This window comes from Trachemys scripta, chromosome 10 (assembly GCF_013100865.1).
Source record: "Trachemys scripta elegans isolate TJP31775 chromosome 10, CAS_Tse_1.0, whole genome shotgun sequence".
Lineage (NCBI taxonomy): Eukaryota > Metazoa > Chordata > Testudines > Emydidae > Trachemys > Trachemys scripta.
In genome coordinates this window covers 69,953,958-69,971,091 of record NC_048307.1, presented here as the reverse complement: position 1 = coordinate 69,971,091, position 17,134 = coordinate 69,953,958, and the positions used below count along the sequence as shown (strand labels likewise).

Genomic DNA, 17,134 nt, shown 5'->3' with positions numbered 1-17,134 from the left:
TATAGATTCTCCCAGTAATCAAGGGTTCAGGAAGGGGGAACAGTCTTCCCCTCAGTAACCGTACAATATACTCCTCTCACAGAGGCTCTAGCCAGAAACAGTTAATGGTGCAGAGGCCCCTGCTGCTGAGTCATGCAGAACTCTGGTATTAATTAACCATCTAGCTCACAAGCACGAGCCGGGCTGAAGGGAGTGGGCTGGAGAGCAGCTTCTGGTTGGCTTGAGGCTGAAGAAAAGGGTGGGCCCAACAGATCCACGTTGTCTAATGCAACATGTGGAGGCTCTCTTGGCGTGGTTGTAGCCGAGCTGGGAGTGTGTTTGCACCACAGCTTGCCCTGAGCTCAAAATGTCTTTCATCCAGATAGAAGAGAACTCAAATTTCCCTCTTCAGAACCTTCCCTATGGGGTTTTCTCTACCGAGGAGAAGGTGAGTTATCTGCTGCTTTGTCTTTGTGTTGCAGAGTGCTGCTGCTGTGGGTGAATCTTTGCTCTGAAGTTCAGAGGCTATGAATGAGGAGGAGGTTTTTTGGTTGTTTGTTTGTTTTCCCAAATGCTGTGTGATGATCCCCAGATGCCAGGGACAGCTTGCCAGGCTGGGAATCTTAGGGGTTAGCAGATTGCACTTGAAAGCTTCAGTGTATATACAGTCTTTTCTTAATTTGATGATGACCTGAGGGCTATTTCTTTAAAGAACGTTAATATTTTCTATAAGTACTTTATATGTATGTAATATGGACTTAATATATTTTCTGCTTTTGAGTATAAAAGTCTATATTTCCTCATGTCTCTCTGTATGCTATAACGTTTTCACTTTTCTTTACCAGCACCATTTTTATTATCTCCTTTATGGCTGAATTTAACCCCTCCTTCCTCTTCCCTCTCAAAGCCCCATTTTAACTTTTATCCTATATACTACTAATCTTAGTTGTATTGTGGAATGTTCATTGTAAGCAATATGAATTGATGTATCTGAAAGCTAAATTTGATAAAAGAAATCTATGTAAAATATAATTAGGCTTTGACAGTAGATATTGAGAGACAGTTAAAGGTTTATAACCATTAAAACACAAATTGTCAATATCAGATGTCAATATACACCGTCAATATCCTTAAATAAAATTTTAATAAGCTCTCAAGCAGCATTTTTCTTACTTTGCATGTCAGTAAATTTCGACTATTATTGATGAAATATTTTTGTCACTTCCTGTATATACAGTGGAATTGATGTTTACCAACATTTACTGATTAAAAATCTAATCCTTCCAAGCTAAATATCTTTTCAAGAGAGGTTTGTTTTAAACATGATAGTGGTCTACAGGGCCACAATTATAATCCTATAAATTAAGGGTTTAACCTTCATTTTTTCCCTAATTAGGATTGGGAGTCAGGAGATTTGGGTTCTGTTCCTAACTCTGCAATTGACTAGCTGAGTGACTTTGGGCAAGTCAAGTCTCTTCTGTATCTTCTATATTAGTGGTTTTCAACCCGTGATCCATGAACTCCTAAAATTTCCAAAGGGGTCCACACATCCATTTGAAATTTTGTAGTGGTCTGCAAATGACTCAAGGCTGAAAACTATTATTCTATATATTTAATGTTCCATTCAATGCATATGTGCAGGGACCACACGGTGGGACTTACATTTTCTGAGACACGGTTGGTGAGGTCTTATCTTTTATTGAACCACCTTCTGTTGATGAAAGAGAAGTTTTCACGCTTACACGGAGCTTTTCTTCAGGTCTGAAGAAGTTGACCTGAAGAAGCTATGACCTCACCCACCCTTGTCTCTCTCATATCCTGGGTCCAACACAGCTACAACAACACTTATATTTTCTGGCCATACAAGAGAAACATGACACACGTTTTGAAAGAAGCCTAATTTGGGTTAATCTATGGGAACTGGGTCCCTAACAGCTGGTCTACACTGGGAGGGGGGGAGGGGGATCGATCTAAGATACGTCGACTTCAGCTACACTATTCTTGTAGCTGAAGTTGCATATCTTAGATCGACTTAGGATCACTTACTTCACGTCTTTGCGGCGCGGGATCGACAGCCGCCACTCCCCCGTCGACTTTGCTTCCGCCTCTCGCCGAGCTGGAGTTCAATCAGGGATCGATTGATCGCATCTACACTACACACGATAAATCGATCCCCGATAGATCGATCGCTACCCGCCGATCCGGTGGGTAGTGTAGACGTACCCCTAGACTCCTTTTGAAAATCACCACATACCTCCAATTTACTGTTCAATGCTACTGTTTGCAACAGATTACATTCACGTGCACATTTAGCCATGAAACACTGGCCCCACACAAACACACATCGTAAAAGAGAGAGCTGGCAAGCAGATACCTCTGGAAACAGAGAAGCTGGAGGATTATCAATGGTTAATGGACATTGCAGAGCCATCATAATGGTTCTCAGTTAGGCAAAAACAATGCTAGAAACTATCAGTAGTAGTTTAAAAATGAATTCCAGCATAGAAGAGCCTTGACACTAATTATCTGGTGTTTTGCAAAGATAAACGCTGGATGATGAAACCAAGGGCATTTCTACACTGCAATAAAACACTTGTAGCTGGCCCTTGTTAGCTGATTTGGGCTCAAGCTGAGTTTGGGTTCTGGGACCTCATGAGTGGGAAAGGTCCCAGAGCCCAGGCTTCAGCCCGACCCAGCTAACATGAGTCAGCTTAACCCTACGTTGCAAATTTATAGCCCCACAGCCCGAGCCAGTTAACATGGGCTAGCCATGGGTGTTTTACTGCAGTGCTGACGTGCCCTTAATCTGTTTCCAGATGCGTGTTTGTGTGTTACTGCCTAGTGCACTTTTTCCTTCCCTAGTAACTAATCTTTATTGTTCAAATGTCTCAAATTTTTTAAAAAATGATTAAGATGATTTTATATCTTTTGGAAATTAATGTCCTATCACAATATTATAATAATCGCTCAGTTAAAATAGCTAATTTTATTTAGGGCTACAGGTTACAAATTAACTTGTCCAGCCCTGAGATTTTTCTGGCAGGAATGCTTGCTGAATAAACATCTAGGATTATTTTCGTGCAAATCAGATTTGGGGTCTTGTTCAAAGAAGAGAGGCTAAAAGCAGTTGTTTTTTAATCTGTACTGGTTTTATTCTATTTTCAGTGAGACAAAATTGAATATCTGTACTTTTGTTTGGGATGAAACTGGTTACTGTGGTTATATTTCATTTAAATTCACTACCAGTTGGAACTTGTGTTTGTAATGCCAAAGCCTCTTTATGATTTCAGCACAGCTGTGGTAGGGAGGATGTGGTCTGTGCCACTGCAAAGGTAGCAGTGCAAGTTCTGAACAGAGTTTGTGTAGGTCCTGTAAAAACTGTCACAGATGAGCAGGTTTTTTGCTTTTGTTTGTTTTTATTTTCATTTCTTTACACATGGAGGGAACCTTCCACACCAGCCTTTCCTCTTTCTCGTGTGGAAGGATAGATCAGTGATAAGAGTACTAGCCTTGGTTAACTCAGATTCAGTCCCCTGATTCAGTCACAAGCTTCCTTTGTGACCTTGGGCAATCACTTAGCTTCTGTCTGCCTCATCTGTAAAATGGGGATAATAGCACTTCTCTACCTCATGGGGGTGAGGGGATAAACCCACAAAGATTGTGAGGCCCTCTGATACTATAGGGATTGGGGGGCAGGGGGGCATATGAGTACCATGGATAGACAGGCAGGGGGGAAGGGCAATATTTTCCCCTTACCCCACCCCTGGAAGGTTGGGGTGGAAGGATGTCCTTCCACCCTCAAAATCTGTGAGGAATTTACCAAAAAAATAGTGCAGCTTCCCCTGCCTTCCTCCTAGATTTTAAAATCAGCAGCTTTTGTCCGTTAATTATAACTATGGTAAGGTAGGCACCGATGTAGCTCCTCAACTCCTGCCCCACTTAAACTCCTTGTACTTCATTGGTTTTTTCCCCAGAACCCTCATAAGAGCATTATTGGCCACAGGTATAAACATTTTTTTTTCCCATTGTAGCCTAGGCACAGAATTGGGGTGGCAATTGGAGACCAGGTATTGGATCTGAGTGCTATTAAACATCTGTTCAGTGGACCAGCCCTTTCCAAGCATCAGGATGTCTTTGACCAGGTATTTATCATGCAGTTTGACAATGTCCATCTCCACAATGTTTTAAATGGAATGTCATATGAAATTTTAGTGACCCAGGCTCAGATCAAGAGCATTGTGGTAGCTTACATGGAGTTCCTGAGTTCCTGGTTTGCCTCTTTTTTTTAAGAAAGGAGGGAGGGAAGAGGGATTGGGACTGATTCACCATTGTGGTGATGGTGGTTTATGTCAGTGTAACTGCTGAATGGAATTACTGGCTTAAAACTGGAGTGTAACAGTGCTGGGTTGGCACTGTGTGCGCATTGCTGCCCAGATGATTCTGCAGCAATCCACAGAAGCAGTGTTAGATGGTCTAACTATGGCCCCAATTCAGCAAAGCACAGGCAGGCCTCTTCTTCCTGTGCAGAAGTGGCAGGTGTAGGGGGAGCGCGCACTTTGCTGAATTGGAACCTACATCGCTTAGGAATGGAGCCACTCACAAAGAGCACCCGCAATTAAAATTTAGAAAGTAGTAAAATAAATGAGCTCTCCTAAAGGTTTCTTTCATCTGATTAAGAAGTGCACTATGGAGTGAAATTAACCTAGTTCAGAGGGCCAGTACCAAGGTTTATACACCACTCCAGTTCCACTTAAACCCCTACATTTCTGGCATCTTCATGAGGAGGAATCTCCAAAAGGAAACAACTTGGATTAAGTGGGATTTAAGTGGTACATAGACCTTGCGGGCTCTCTGCATGGGTGTAAATATAATTTATATCTCCGAACACATCTAGTCTTGTCATTGCAAGCTTCCATGGTATTTGAAGATGTAGGTGGATGATGATTTTAATTATTATTATTAGATTTATTAATTTATTTGGTTTGCAAGAGCACCTAGGTGCCTCTCTCACAGACCAGGACCCTATAGTGATAAGTGCTGTAGAAAATCATAGTCCCTTCCCCAAAGAGATTGCAATCTAAGTATGAGACAACAGATGTATACTGACTGACAAGTGGGGGAGCACAAAGAAACAATGAGACCATAGTAATGATCGTGATAGGCAGGGTCTCTGTGCACGCAGCTGCCTGTTACTTCAGGAATTTTCCTCCAGGGTAGATTGGCAGAGGCCCTGGAGGTTTTTCGCCTTCCTCCGCAGCATGGGGCAGAGGTCGCTTGCTGGAGGATTCTCAGCAACTTGAAGTCTTTAAATCATGATTTGGGGACTTCAACAGCTGAGTCAAGGGAGAGAATTCTTCCAGGAGTGGGTGGGTCAGCTTTTGTGGCCCGCATCATGCGGGAGGTCAGACTAGATGATCATAATGGTCCCTTCTGACCTTAGAGTCTATGAGTCTGATTAGTACACCTCTACCTTGATATAAGGCTGTCCTCGGGAGCCAAAAAATATTACTGTGTTATAGGTGAAACCATGTTGTATTGAACTTGCTTTGATCCACCGGAGTGTGCAGCCCTGCCACCTGGGAGCACTGCTTTACCGCATTATATCTGAATTCGTGTTATATTGGGTGGCGTTATATAGGGGTAGTGGTGTAATTTAATCTCAGTACTGGTAACGTAGGAGATACCCCACATGTACAGCAAATGGAGCTGAGAAAACAAATGTTCTCTCACACATCTCTACCTTTATACTGTGTTTTAGCCAGCCCTTAATGACTTCATGGGGTTGGGCCATGAAGCTTGGAAGGAAGCTAGAATGTTTCTCCAAAAGCTACTGTCAGCCTGTGAGCCAACACTGAGAGACAACTCTGAGCTACGGAAAAGGTGAGGCATTCAGGAGCTGGAAGTGACTCAAGATCAACACTCGTGATTCCTCATCACATGTACAAAGCACTTTTGGCTCTTCAGCCTTCTCAGGGTCCTGGAGGAGATATTCCCGGAGAGTTGGAGGAGAGGAGCAGAGTGGTTGCTATTATTGTTGAGGCTTGGGAGCTATTGCACACTACTGTTAGAAGCTGCTGGAGTGTAAACAGAAGCAATCAGTGCATCACCTAAAGAGGTGTTCTAGCCTCGCTGGCAGAGCGTCCCGTTCCCTGGAGAAGGGTAGTTGAATGTCACTGCAGTTCCAGTCTTCTCTCCCTCCCTTGATGCTTCATTTAACAGTGGCCTTGTGTAAATATTTAACATAGCTCTGGAGAGATGGATCTGTTGTTGTGTAGCTCTCAAGGCCTTTTGTAAACTTAGAAGGCACAATACAGTATCAACCTGAGGTAAACTTTCACGCGGGTTCCTTGCTGTAATGAAATCGGAGCTGGCCGCATATATAGATATCAGTATAGTCCCATGCTGGGCCGACGTTAGGGAAAATGGTTCCCTGGGCAAACGCAGGGGCAGCTCCCTGTACAGTGACCCCTCCCCCCACAGCTGGGGAGTGATGGGGGCAGGAAGCGGGGGAGGAGGGCATGCAGAGCTTCATGTAGCTAGGGGAGGTTCCTAGTGGTGGGTCTGACTCTCAGCCCTGGGAATGGCCAGTGCAGGGGAGGAGGAAGTCCTGTCCCTCTCCACCCTGCCAGGACTAGCAAGTGGAGCCTGGTGCACCATAGAGCTCCCGGCCAGGGTGCCCCCAACCCTTCCCCTCCCCAGCTCCGGGCCCAGCTCTTGGGACTTAAAGGAGCCTTGGGCTAGCTTGCAGGGGGTGCGGTGGGAAGAGGGCGGTCGCCCATGTGTGAGGCCAGCCCCGGTCCCATAAATCCCACGCATGCAGCATGAAAGTCAGGGTATGTCTACACTGCAATAAAACACCTGCCACTGGCCAATGTCAGCTGACTCGAGATGGGGGAAGGGGGGGGGCGGTGCTATAAAATTGCAGTGTAGATCCTCCAGATCCCAGAGCTTGGGCACCAGCCTGAGCCCAAACATCGACACTATAATTCGATAGCCCCACAGCCTGAGCCCCGCGAACCTGAGTCAGCTGTGGGTGTTTTATTGCAGTGTAGACGTACCCCCAGAGTCCTGAAAGGTTTAGCACTTGTGAGGTCCGAAAACAAGAGGGTCTTAACACGTGTACTAAGGAGAGACCTTTTGAGCTTTACAGCTGTCAGTAGTATAAAGGCTGTTTGTAGGCCTCCTGCAGGAGGGCAACTGAGTCTAAAACAATTGCGATCACACCTTCCATCCAGTAGAGGGCAGTGAGGACACATACATACTCACCTGCCAGTGCATCCCAATGGATGCATTTCCTCCCATGTAGAAAAAGAGTGAGATCTCCCACTCATGCAGCCCTTCCTGTGCTCTATTGTACATTTCCTCACAGGAGCTTGTAGAATCAGTTAACCACTTCAGTGCAATAGCTGCTTGTACCCTCTGTGCACTTACTTTATACACCACGAGCTAGCACAGAATTGCAGCCAGGCAAGATTTTTTCAGAGCAGATGCCAGAACGTAGTTAGTGCAAAAAGAGACTGAACTTCCTCTAAGCCAGCCCAGGGTGACACCAGCTTTTTTGAGAGTTGTAATCTTTGTTTTGTATTTTTAGAGCATTTGTACCTCGGGCCTCTACTATAATGCACCTTCCAGCTAAAATCGGTAAGTCTCCTGAACTGATATCTACACGATTTGCTTGTATCCACTGAGACTCCCACATGCCCCAAATGTTCTAGATGGTCAGATTGTGGCTGTGATAAGGAATGGGTGTAAAGTAGATATTACAGATGATTAATTGCAGGCGCCATCTCTGATGTCACAGATAAAACATGTGTGCGCCATATTTTAACATAGATGTAAGGCCTCCGGAAGCAACTTTTACTAACTTAATCAAATCAAGGTTCCCTGGTGCCACATAATCCCTGAAGTCAGAACTATGTCTCCATAGGCCCATATGACCCCACTGGCTCAAAGCCCTTTTCTTTAGGCAGATGATTATCTTGACTGCAGAACACTGTGTCATGTAACTACAAATAACTTAAGGCTCAGTTGTGCCATTTAGATCCTCCCTACCAGAGCAGTGCCACGCTTGCCCTAAGAGTGAGCACTGGGCTGAATTTTGCATTGAGTTTGCAAGATGACTCCTGGAGGTCCTGGGTTTATGGAGGCTGGGTGCCATGGGACTTGTAGCTCTCATTAGATTAAATTTATTAAGTCTGACAATTCTGGAAAGCATCAGAGCAACCATTTCCTCCTATTTCTATAAGGTTGTCTGTCACTATGGTATGTGAGCACATATTATGACCTTCAGGTGAAGAAAGAGTCAAGACGTACATACGTGTGTGTGTGTGTTGTGTGTATGAGGGACTGCTTTTAACTGGGCTGATAAATACAAACCAAGGAAAGGGGAGAGAGTGAAATCAGCCTTGTTTCTAACCTGTGACCAGTTGAATTTCAAAAACTGTCTCTGCCACCGTGGCCTGCAAGTTCTTCTGCAGTACTACCAAGCGCAAACATTCAAACAGGTCAGGCACCAGCAATCATGAGTTAAAAAATAAATAAAATATTGGTCAGTTCTTTTTATTCGCCTTCTAGGTTTTGAGCCTTTATGGTACATGTGGGTCAAATTTTAAGCCTTTCTCTGCAACTATAAGGGGAAGCCTTTTTTCTTTAAATGAAAGCTGTGAGTCTCACATAATCACCTGATTCCAGGAGCTGGGGCTATAACAAAATAGAACGAGGCGTGTGATAAAATCACACGAATTGGCAACACTGTTTCTGTCAGTAACTTTGGAACTGGTGCTAGACTGGGGACCTGAAGCCATGTGTGGGCTCATCAAGTAAGGGTGGAGCCAGGAAGGGGAGGAAAGCTTCTTATAATCTTTGGTATTTGTCATTCCCACTTCATACATTTTGAGTTCCATCAGGGCCACCAAGGTAATTGAAGTGTGAGTCAAACCATTTCTCAAAAAGGGCACCAGGGGGCAGTAGATGCCCTGTTTACAAAATCCTTTCCTTTGTTAGCAGTACTGCATTCTCAATAGCATCAGCAAAATGAAAATGACAATAGAAAATGGTTAAACTGTACAAAGCATGTGGTTTGTTCATATATTTGTAGCTAATGGCTTGAAATGGTGTTTTTTCTTGCTGCTCTTCACTGCAAGTTTAAAAAAAAAATAAACAGTTTTGTAGTGTGTAACTTTTTTACCCTCCACATGCCGTTGGCAGCAGTCCCCTTTTATAGACTATCTGCATGATTACTACAGTCTTGTGACGGCATGTTTCCAAACTCCTCTACTTCTCTTTCCCTTTCTCCATCCTTTTCAGGGCAACAGAATGTGGAAAGTTTATGCTCCTTTGTTCTACCAGATAATGGTCTTTCATACAGTCGATCTATATTTTGTGCTTTTCTCTTTCCCAGGAGACTACACTGACTTCTATTCTTCAAGGGAACATGCTACAAATGTTGGGATCATGTTCAGAGGGAAAGAGAATGCTTTGATGCCTAACTGGTTCGTAGTTCAGTTATCTGTTTTCTCACATGTCGTGTTTTACACATTTTGCAAAGGCCTCTATAACCTTACAGGAAAATAAGTCCCTAGGGACAGATTTCTAGTTTAGTGTACATATAGCTCTGCTATGGAGCTATGACGATGTATACCAGCTGAGGATCTGTCCCCCAGTGTCTGAAAAGCCACATCTCCATTCTCCACTATGTCTGAGCTGTGTTTAGTTGTAGCAGAAAGGAGTGACTGTGAGGAGTCAGTTGCAGCTCCCTGATTCAGAGACAGTTTCATCTGAGACCTGGTTCTTCTCATATAGCAAGAAATCAATGATTGCGTGTCAGTAAATAAATCTGGATGCCTAAAAAGGTGGCACCATTCAGAGGAAAAATGTATTCAAAAGTGGTTAGATAACAGGGGAAACTTAGTAACTTACTGTAAAGTGCTTGGAGCTTCCACGGTACATGGTTCTGGTGATTGTAATACAGCATTTAACACACAATCAATGCTTTGTTTTAACAAGGTTGCACTTACCCGTTGGTTACCATGGCCGTGCATCTTCAGTTGTGGTGTCTGGGACACCAATTCAAAGACCAGTGGGGCAGATGCGACCTGACGATGGTGAGTTCCTGGTCATGCCATTGAAATGCACTGTTCTCCTTAGCGAGCAGCATGGCATTGGAATATGTTTGGCTGCCTCTTGTCTTTTCTAGCTTCATTGCTTGTTTATTTTAGCTTCATAATGCACCTTTCTGTCTGTTTAATTCACAGCTAAACCTCCAGTGTTTGGTGCTTGCAAACTTTTGGACATTGAGTTAGAAATGGTAGGATGTATTTATTGTATTACAACTTTCCCTTTAATAAAAGAGAGTAAAAAGCTCTCTATGAAAACATAACATGATATCGGTTATATACATTCTTCTAGAACCTCCCTCTGGGCGGTATATTGCCTGCTGTAGAACTTGCTTCAAAGGGGAGAATTCAATGCCTAAGAGTTGCATGGGAAAAAGAGCCAATTTTAGGCTAACTTCTCTCCAGTATCATTCCAGTTCAAGGGGTATGAAAGACAGTGGCTGCATGATGGGGACTGGTAGGGAGGGTGCATTTTAGTGAGACTCTTTTAGGAAATATATTCATTTTCTATGAGCCCATGGCATTGGCCTGCTAAACCCAGGGTTGTGAGTTCAATCCTTAAGGGGGCCATTTTGGGATCTGGAGCAAAAATCTGTCTGGGGATTGGTCCTGCGTTGAGCCGGGGGTTGGACTAGATGACCTCCTGAGGTCCCTTCCAGCCCTGACATTCTATGATTCATGCCCCTTAGCCAGTCTCTAAGCTGATAACCTAATCAGCTGTAGCTGCAAAGGTCTAAGCGGAGGTGGCAGAGGGATGTAGAGAAGGGAAGATTCCTTGGTTAGGCAAACCGGAAGCAGAGTTTGCTGCATAAGATTCTGTTACAGGAACTTAAAACCTCTGCACAGGGAGACTTGATCATATTTCTTAATGGACAAACTATAGCTCTGCGCATGTGGGAGCTGCAGTTTAAATGAGAGTCCCTTTTGGCAAATTCAGGCCCTGAGTTTAATGACTGACTCTTATCAGCTCACTGCTATTCGGGTGGTTTAACCCTGCTCTCTCCCATGGGGAAAGGAAAAAGCTATAACTCTTGTTTCATCTGCACAAGGAGATTCCAGTTAAAGTTAAGGCGGAAAGCAAATAAAATCGCATTCTACCCTATCTGTCTTGTCTTAGCACTATCTACGGGGGATTTGTCTTGGTGTAAACAAAGGTTTTATTTTCAAAACTTTGACTTGGTTAAAGCATTTTCTTCTCCATTTCAGGCGTTCTTTGTAGGCCCCGGAAACAAGTTGGGGGAGCCTATCCCAATCAACAAGGCTCATGAGCACATTTTTGGAATGGTCCTTATGAATGACTGGAGTGGTAATAAGTGTTACTCTGATTCCCTGGGGGGAATGCTTTTTGCTGTTACATGATATTCAAAATATTGACAGATATTGTATTTGTTTTAAATGATAGAAGTCTAAACTACTCAGGACACTGACGGGTTGAGGGTAGTGGGAGTGGAATACAGTCTACAACTTTCAGGCATTGGTTCAAATCCAGCTCAGGTCAGTAGTGACTAAGAGCTACTGCTAATGGAGGTCATCTAGCTATCTATGTGAAATGAGCTGATTTTAGGTCTAATTCCTGCTTATCAGGGACATGACATAAAACATCGCCACAGCTGGCGCTCTCAGCAGAGGGTAGCTGTATATTAGAGGGAAAAGAGTTAGCAATTACAACATATTCCCTAGTGTAGACACAGGTGAACACTTTTTAGCTCAATTTAGCTAATCAAGGTGGACCTTAAGATTGATTTCAACTAGTTAAATGGAAGTAAAAGAGTCATAGATTCTAGGACTGGAAGGGACCTCGAGAGGTCATTCAGTCCAGTACCCTGCCCTCATGGCAGGACCAAATACTGTGTAGACCATCCCTGATAGACATTTATCTAACCTACTCTTAAATATCTCCAGAGATGGGGATTCCACAACCTCCCTAGGCAATTTATTCCAGTGTTTAACCACCCTGACAGTTAGGAACTTTTTCCTAATGTCCAACCTAAACCTCCCTTGCTGCAGTTTAAGCCCATTGCTTCTTGTTCTATCCTTAGAGGCTAAGGTGAACAAGTTTTCTCCCTCCTCATGACACCCTTTTAGATACCTGTTAACCCGTGTCTAGGCTAGGGAAAAATATTGGCTGGGTTGGAGTTAGCTAACGTGTTAACTAAACCTGAACTAACATTGGCCTCTCTTTCTAAGCTAGACCTACCCAGAGGATTTTGAACTGTGCTTTTGAGCCCTTCAGATGACTGTTTTATATCATGGTTGAGCTATCCTGGGCAAGCGGGTGGTATTTCATTGCTTGTTCAGTGGATGGTGGTGGCTATTGGTGTGCAGAGCTCTTCATCTGTCTCTCTATCATTGGCCTGGAGTCCATGTGACTCTCTGAAAATTTCATTATATTGCGTTGATTTTCCTTTTTTTTTTTTTCAGCTCGAGACATTCAGAAGTGGGAATATGTTCCACTGGGTCCGTTTCTGGGCAAGAGCTTTGGCACAACCATCTCTCCTTGGGTTGTTACTATGGAAGCTCTCATGCCATTTGTGTTGCCAAACCCCGTCCAGGTTAGCAAGAGAACGGCTGGGTTGCTAGAAATGATTTGATTGAAAATAGAATGGGGGTCTCTAGGTTCTGAGAACAGAAACGCTTGGTTGTACCAGTACCTTTCTACTGATTTCAAGGCTTGATCCTGCCTCCAAGATGTGGGATGACATCCTGGCCCCATTGAAACCAATGGGAAAATGCCCATTGACTTCAGCCAGGCCAGATTTTCAGTCATGGTACATACAGCTGCATAGCTTTGAAAACCCAAGTGCTTACAATAAATGGTAGGGATGATGGACTCTAGCTAAATGTTCTGATCAAGAGTCAAACCTGCCCATAGTTTGAGGGTATTTGATTCTATGGTATGTAGCCATTTAATTAGACTTAATACAGTGAAGAGAGTTTACAAGTTGCTCTTCTCTGTGTGAACTAAACAGCTCAGGTCTGAAACTGCAAGCCTTGAGTACACACGGTGTGCCAAATCAGGACAAAGGTGCACTAAAATTCTATTTGGTTGGGTTTAACAACCATGTGAAAAATCAAGAGGACTTTTGGAGGCCAAGAGGAAAAAATGCATTTGATTAAATGAATATCTTGGTAGTGGCATAAACATTTGTGACATAATTATGTATGTGAAACAGTAGCTTAGGCAATTATTCATGAAGGCAAGGGGACTGGAAAAATGCATGCCCTGAGAAAGGGACACATGGTACTCAGCAGAGCCTCGTGAAGAGAGCTGTTACAAAATGTCCCGTCTTTTCTCTTTCCTTTTGGCCTTCAGGCTGTAATGCCTGTTGTATGCTTTTAGGTTCCCAAGCCACTGCCATACCTCTGTGATGAAGAGCCCTATGCTTTTGACATAAATCTCTTTGTCGCTATCAAAGGTACAGTAAATGATTTGTGGAGTTACAGTGATGTAGAATCTGCCATATGTTTCAGACATTTGTTCCATCAATTCTGCGATCCTGATTTCTGCGTAGGGCAATACTTGCTGAGTAAGAGGAAGGTAAAAAAGCTCATAATGTGCCTACTCGCTAGTGCAGGCCTGTGCTATGGAAAACAGTCCTCTTGCGGTGGCTGCATATGATCATTTTACAATCTAAAGAATTATTGTAGATTTTTTTTTTTTTTTTTTTTTTTTTAATGTTCTGATAGCTCTTAGACACCCAAGCGGGCTCAGCGCGCCACTGTGCTGGCGTTCTGTGGAAACAGAGTAAAAGACACAGTCCCAACTCCAATGACTTTGCAGTCTAATTTAAAACAAGATGTGGCAAGTGGGTGGTAACGAATAATCAGAAGGAACAGACAGAGGGAAGACCAGGGAAAGAGTACTAAGAATGTGTGCTTTACTAGAGGTGAAAGATGACTGACTTCATTGGGACTTGTAGAGGAAGGAATGTCCTGAAATGAGTATAGGGATCAGAACATGGCCCTCTGATGCTGTGCTTAATGTGTGGGACTATCATTAAGTCCTGCTGTTGAATGTGTGTCAGTAGAAGAGGAGCTCAGCACCCTAACACCCAGTTAGGCCAGCAAGGGGGTGCAGGAGATTGTGTATCTTTCAATCCCCAACACATCCCCTTCACAGCTGCAGTTCATGGCCTCTTGGGATGATGCAGCAAAAGATTGATACAGTGAATCAAAGAGAGAACTGGGTTGGACCAATGGTTAAGACACTACCCTGTGTCACTGTAAAATGGGAATGATATTCTACTGATGGGGTCCGTATGAGGACTTTACCTTCAACATGATTCTAGCTTAAGTATCATGCAAATGAAAATAGCAAAGGAGATTTTCCTTTTAATAATACTATGTATTTCTGTAGATCCTGCCATTAGTAAGAAATAAGCCTCGCAACTCCCCTATAAATAGGGAAATAATATCTCCATTTTATGGTGAGGGAAGCAGAGGTACAAGAGATCAAGTGGCTTAGTCATAGGGGAAGTCTGTGGCAGAGCAGGGGATAGAAACCAGATTTTGACTTGTATTTGGAATTGTACTTCCTCCCCTTGCAGCCCTTCATACCAGGACAGAGCATGTCATTGCTTATTTTCTCCTGAGCCTGACAATGGTAACGGAAGCCTCTGTCCAGCCATAAGATGAAAATGCCATAGACGTCTTCACCTAGTGCAATTTTCCCATTGTTTGCTTTTTCCCCCCCTTCCTTTAGGAGAAGGAATGAGCAACCCAGCCACGATATGCAAATCAAACTTTAAGGTAAGAGTATGGTTTGATTTCATTCATTTCAAATGATGCTGGCACACTGGGTCCCATACTCAGTTTGTGAAAATCAGCATACACTGATTTACACTAGCTGAGAATCAGGCCTGTTATGAGAGGAAAGCTGGTGATGACTGTTGTCTCAACTGATTTACAAACACCTGAGAGCTTCAGCTCTGAACAGAGACTGGCTTTTCCTGCAACTAGGGCTTAGCACCAACAAAGTTCTACATGTGCTAGAAGAGTTTTGCTGGAGATGGTGTGAGGGCAGAGTGGGAAAGCTGGGGGAAGGTGGATGGATGAAAACATCCCAATTCCACCTGATAGGTGTTTGCCTCCAGAATCACTGCTGTTACACAGAGGTGACTGCAGCATTTGCCCCAGTCCAAGTATGTTGGAGGACACCATTAAAATAAATGTGTACACGCCAGCTGAAGGACTTCATAGTGTTTTGTGTCCACTCTGGATTTTAGTTCCTGGCTTCTAAGCCAAAGAGTTTAAACAATTGCAAGACAAATTCTAGGCAGCTATTTTTTATAGCCAGTGTTTAACATTGGGCCTAAGCCTTGAGTTTTACTAAACTCCACTGGGTACCGAACCCGGAAGGGTGGGGGGAAAGTGGGCTCAATATAAATTAGGGCAGCCTAGTTCCTTAAGTATCCTAGGATGAATTTCCTCGGGCCCTGCCAACGTGAACACATCTAATATATCTAAATATTTTTTTAACCTGTTCTCTCTCTCTCTCTCTCTTTTCTCTTTTGCTCCTCCCCCTTGTTAATATTAATAGTGTTCAGCATCTGGTCACAATGTTTTTAGTGAAGCCGGAAGTAAAATAGACATTAAACACTTTGATTTCATTTATTATTAGCTCTTCATTCCTGCTAAGTAGTGGATTTACACTTTCCTTCATCTTTTTCTTGCTCCTAATGTATTTATAGAACCTGTTTTTATTGCCATTTATGTCCCTTGCTAGCTGTAACTCATTTTATGCCTTAGCCTTTACATTCTTGTGATATCCTTCCGTACTCAGTTTTAGCAATTTGTCCATCTTTCCACTTTTTGTAGGATTCTTTTTTGATTTTAGGTCATTAAAAGATCCTCATGTGGCCATATTGGTTTCTTGCTATTCTTCCTATATTTCTTTCGCATAGTTTGCTGTTCTGCCTTTAATATTGTCCCTCTGAGAAACTGCCACCTCTCCTGAACTCCTTTTTACCCTTAGGTTTTCTTCCCATCAGTGCTTTACCTACAAGTTATCTGAGTTGGCTAAAGTCTGCTTTTTTTTAAAAAAAAAAAGCCCATTGTCCTTATTCTGCGGTTCTCACTCCTTCTTTCCTTAGAATCATTAAATCTATCTTTTCATGATTACTTTCACCCAAATTGTCTCCCACTTTCAGATTCACAACCAATTTCTCCCTGTCAGAATTAAGTCTAAAATGGTTGCCTCCCTGGTTACTTCCTCCGCCTTCTGAAACAAGAAGCTGTCCTCAGTACATTCCAAGAATTTGAGATTTTATATTTTGCCATATTACGTTTCCATCAGATGTCTGGATAGTTAGTCTCCCATTGCTATCAGGTCTTGTGTTTTGGATATTTCTGTTGTTTGTTCCAGAAATGCCTCATCCACCTCCTCCTGATTGGGTGATCTATAGTAGACCCCTGACATGACATTACCCCTGGATTTTCCCCTTTCATCTTCACCCAGAGTCTTTGATCTGCCTCTCATCTCTTTCTGGACTTTGAAACAAGTGTGTATATTCTTGGTGTATAAAGCAACCCCTCCTCCTGTTCTTTTCCGTGCCTGTCCTTCCTGAACAAACTGTTCCCCCTCTATACCAATATTCCAGTCATGAGATTTATCCCACCAAGTCTGTTATGCTAATTAAGTCATAATTTCGCTTGGGTACTAAGCCTTCCAGTTCTTCCTGTGTGTTTCCCAAACTCCTTTCATTTGTGCATAGACATCTAAGATGTTGAGCAGATTTCCCCATTGTTTTCCCCCCTGTGTCCCTATTGTAATTTTCCATGCCCCGCCCCCAACATCTAGCCGCCTTAAGTTTTGTCTACACTGCAGTAAAAGACCTGTGGCTGGCCCGGGTCAGCTGACTTGGGCTGCGGGGCTATAAAATTGCAATGTAGACATTTGGGCTCAGGCTGGAGCCTGGGCTCAGAGACCCTGTGCGGGGGTGTGGTCACAGAGCCTGGGCTCCACCCCAAGACTGAACATCTGCATATAATTGTATAGCCCAAGTCAGCTGATCGGACCAACCGCAGGTCGTTTATTGCAC

At 43.4% G+C, this 17,134-nt stretch overlaps 1 protein-coding gene across 1 annotated transcript in view; it reads left to right on the top strand.

Moving 5' to 3' along the window:
- Window positions 1–226: 226 nt before the first annotated feature.
- Window positions 227–17,134, top strand: part of FAH (fumarylacetoacetate hydrolase) — a 31,050-nt gene continuing 14,142 nt past the window's right edge. The window contains exons 1-11 of the mRNA XM_034783935.1: window positions 227–427; window positions 4,011–4,121; window positions 5,738–5,859; window positions 7,571–7,620; window positions 9,380–9,470; window positions 9,985–10,082; window positions 10,233–10,285; window positions 11,301–11,400; window positions 12,516–12,646; window positions 13,435–13,510; window positions 14,797–14,843. Coding sequence (XP_034639826.1) covers window positions 347–427; window positions 4,011–4,121; window positions 5,738–5,859; window positions 7,571–7,620; window positions 9,380–9,470; window positions 9,985–10,082; window positions 10,233–10,285; window positions 11,301–11,400; window positions 12,516–12,646; window positions 13,435–13,510; window positions 14,797–14,843 — 960 coding nt within the window. The 5' untranslated portion in view covers window positions 227–346. The remainder of the gene's footprint in view (window positions 428–4,010; window positions 4,122–5,737; window positions 5,860–7,570; window positions 7,621–9,379; window positions 9,471–9,984; window positions 10,083–10,232; window positions 10,286–11,300; window positions 11,401–12,515; window positions 12,647–13,434; window positions 13,511–14,796; window positions 14,844–17,134) is intronic.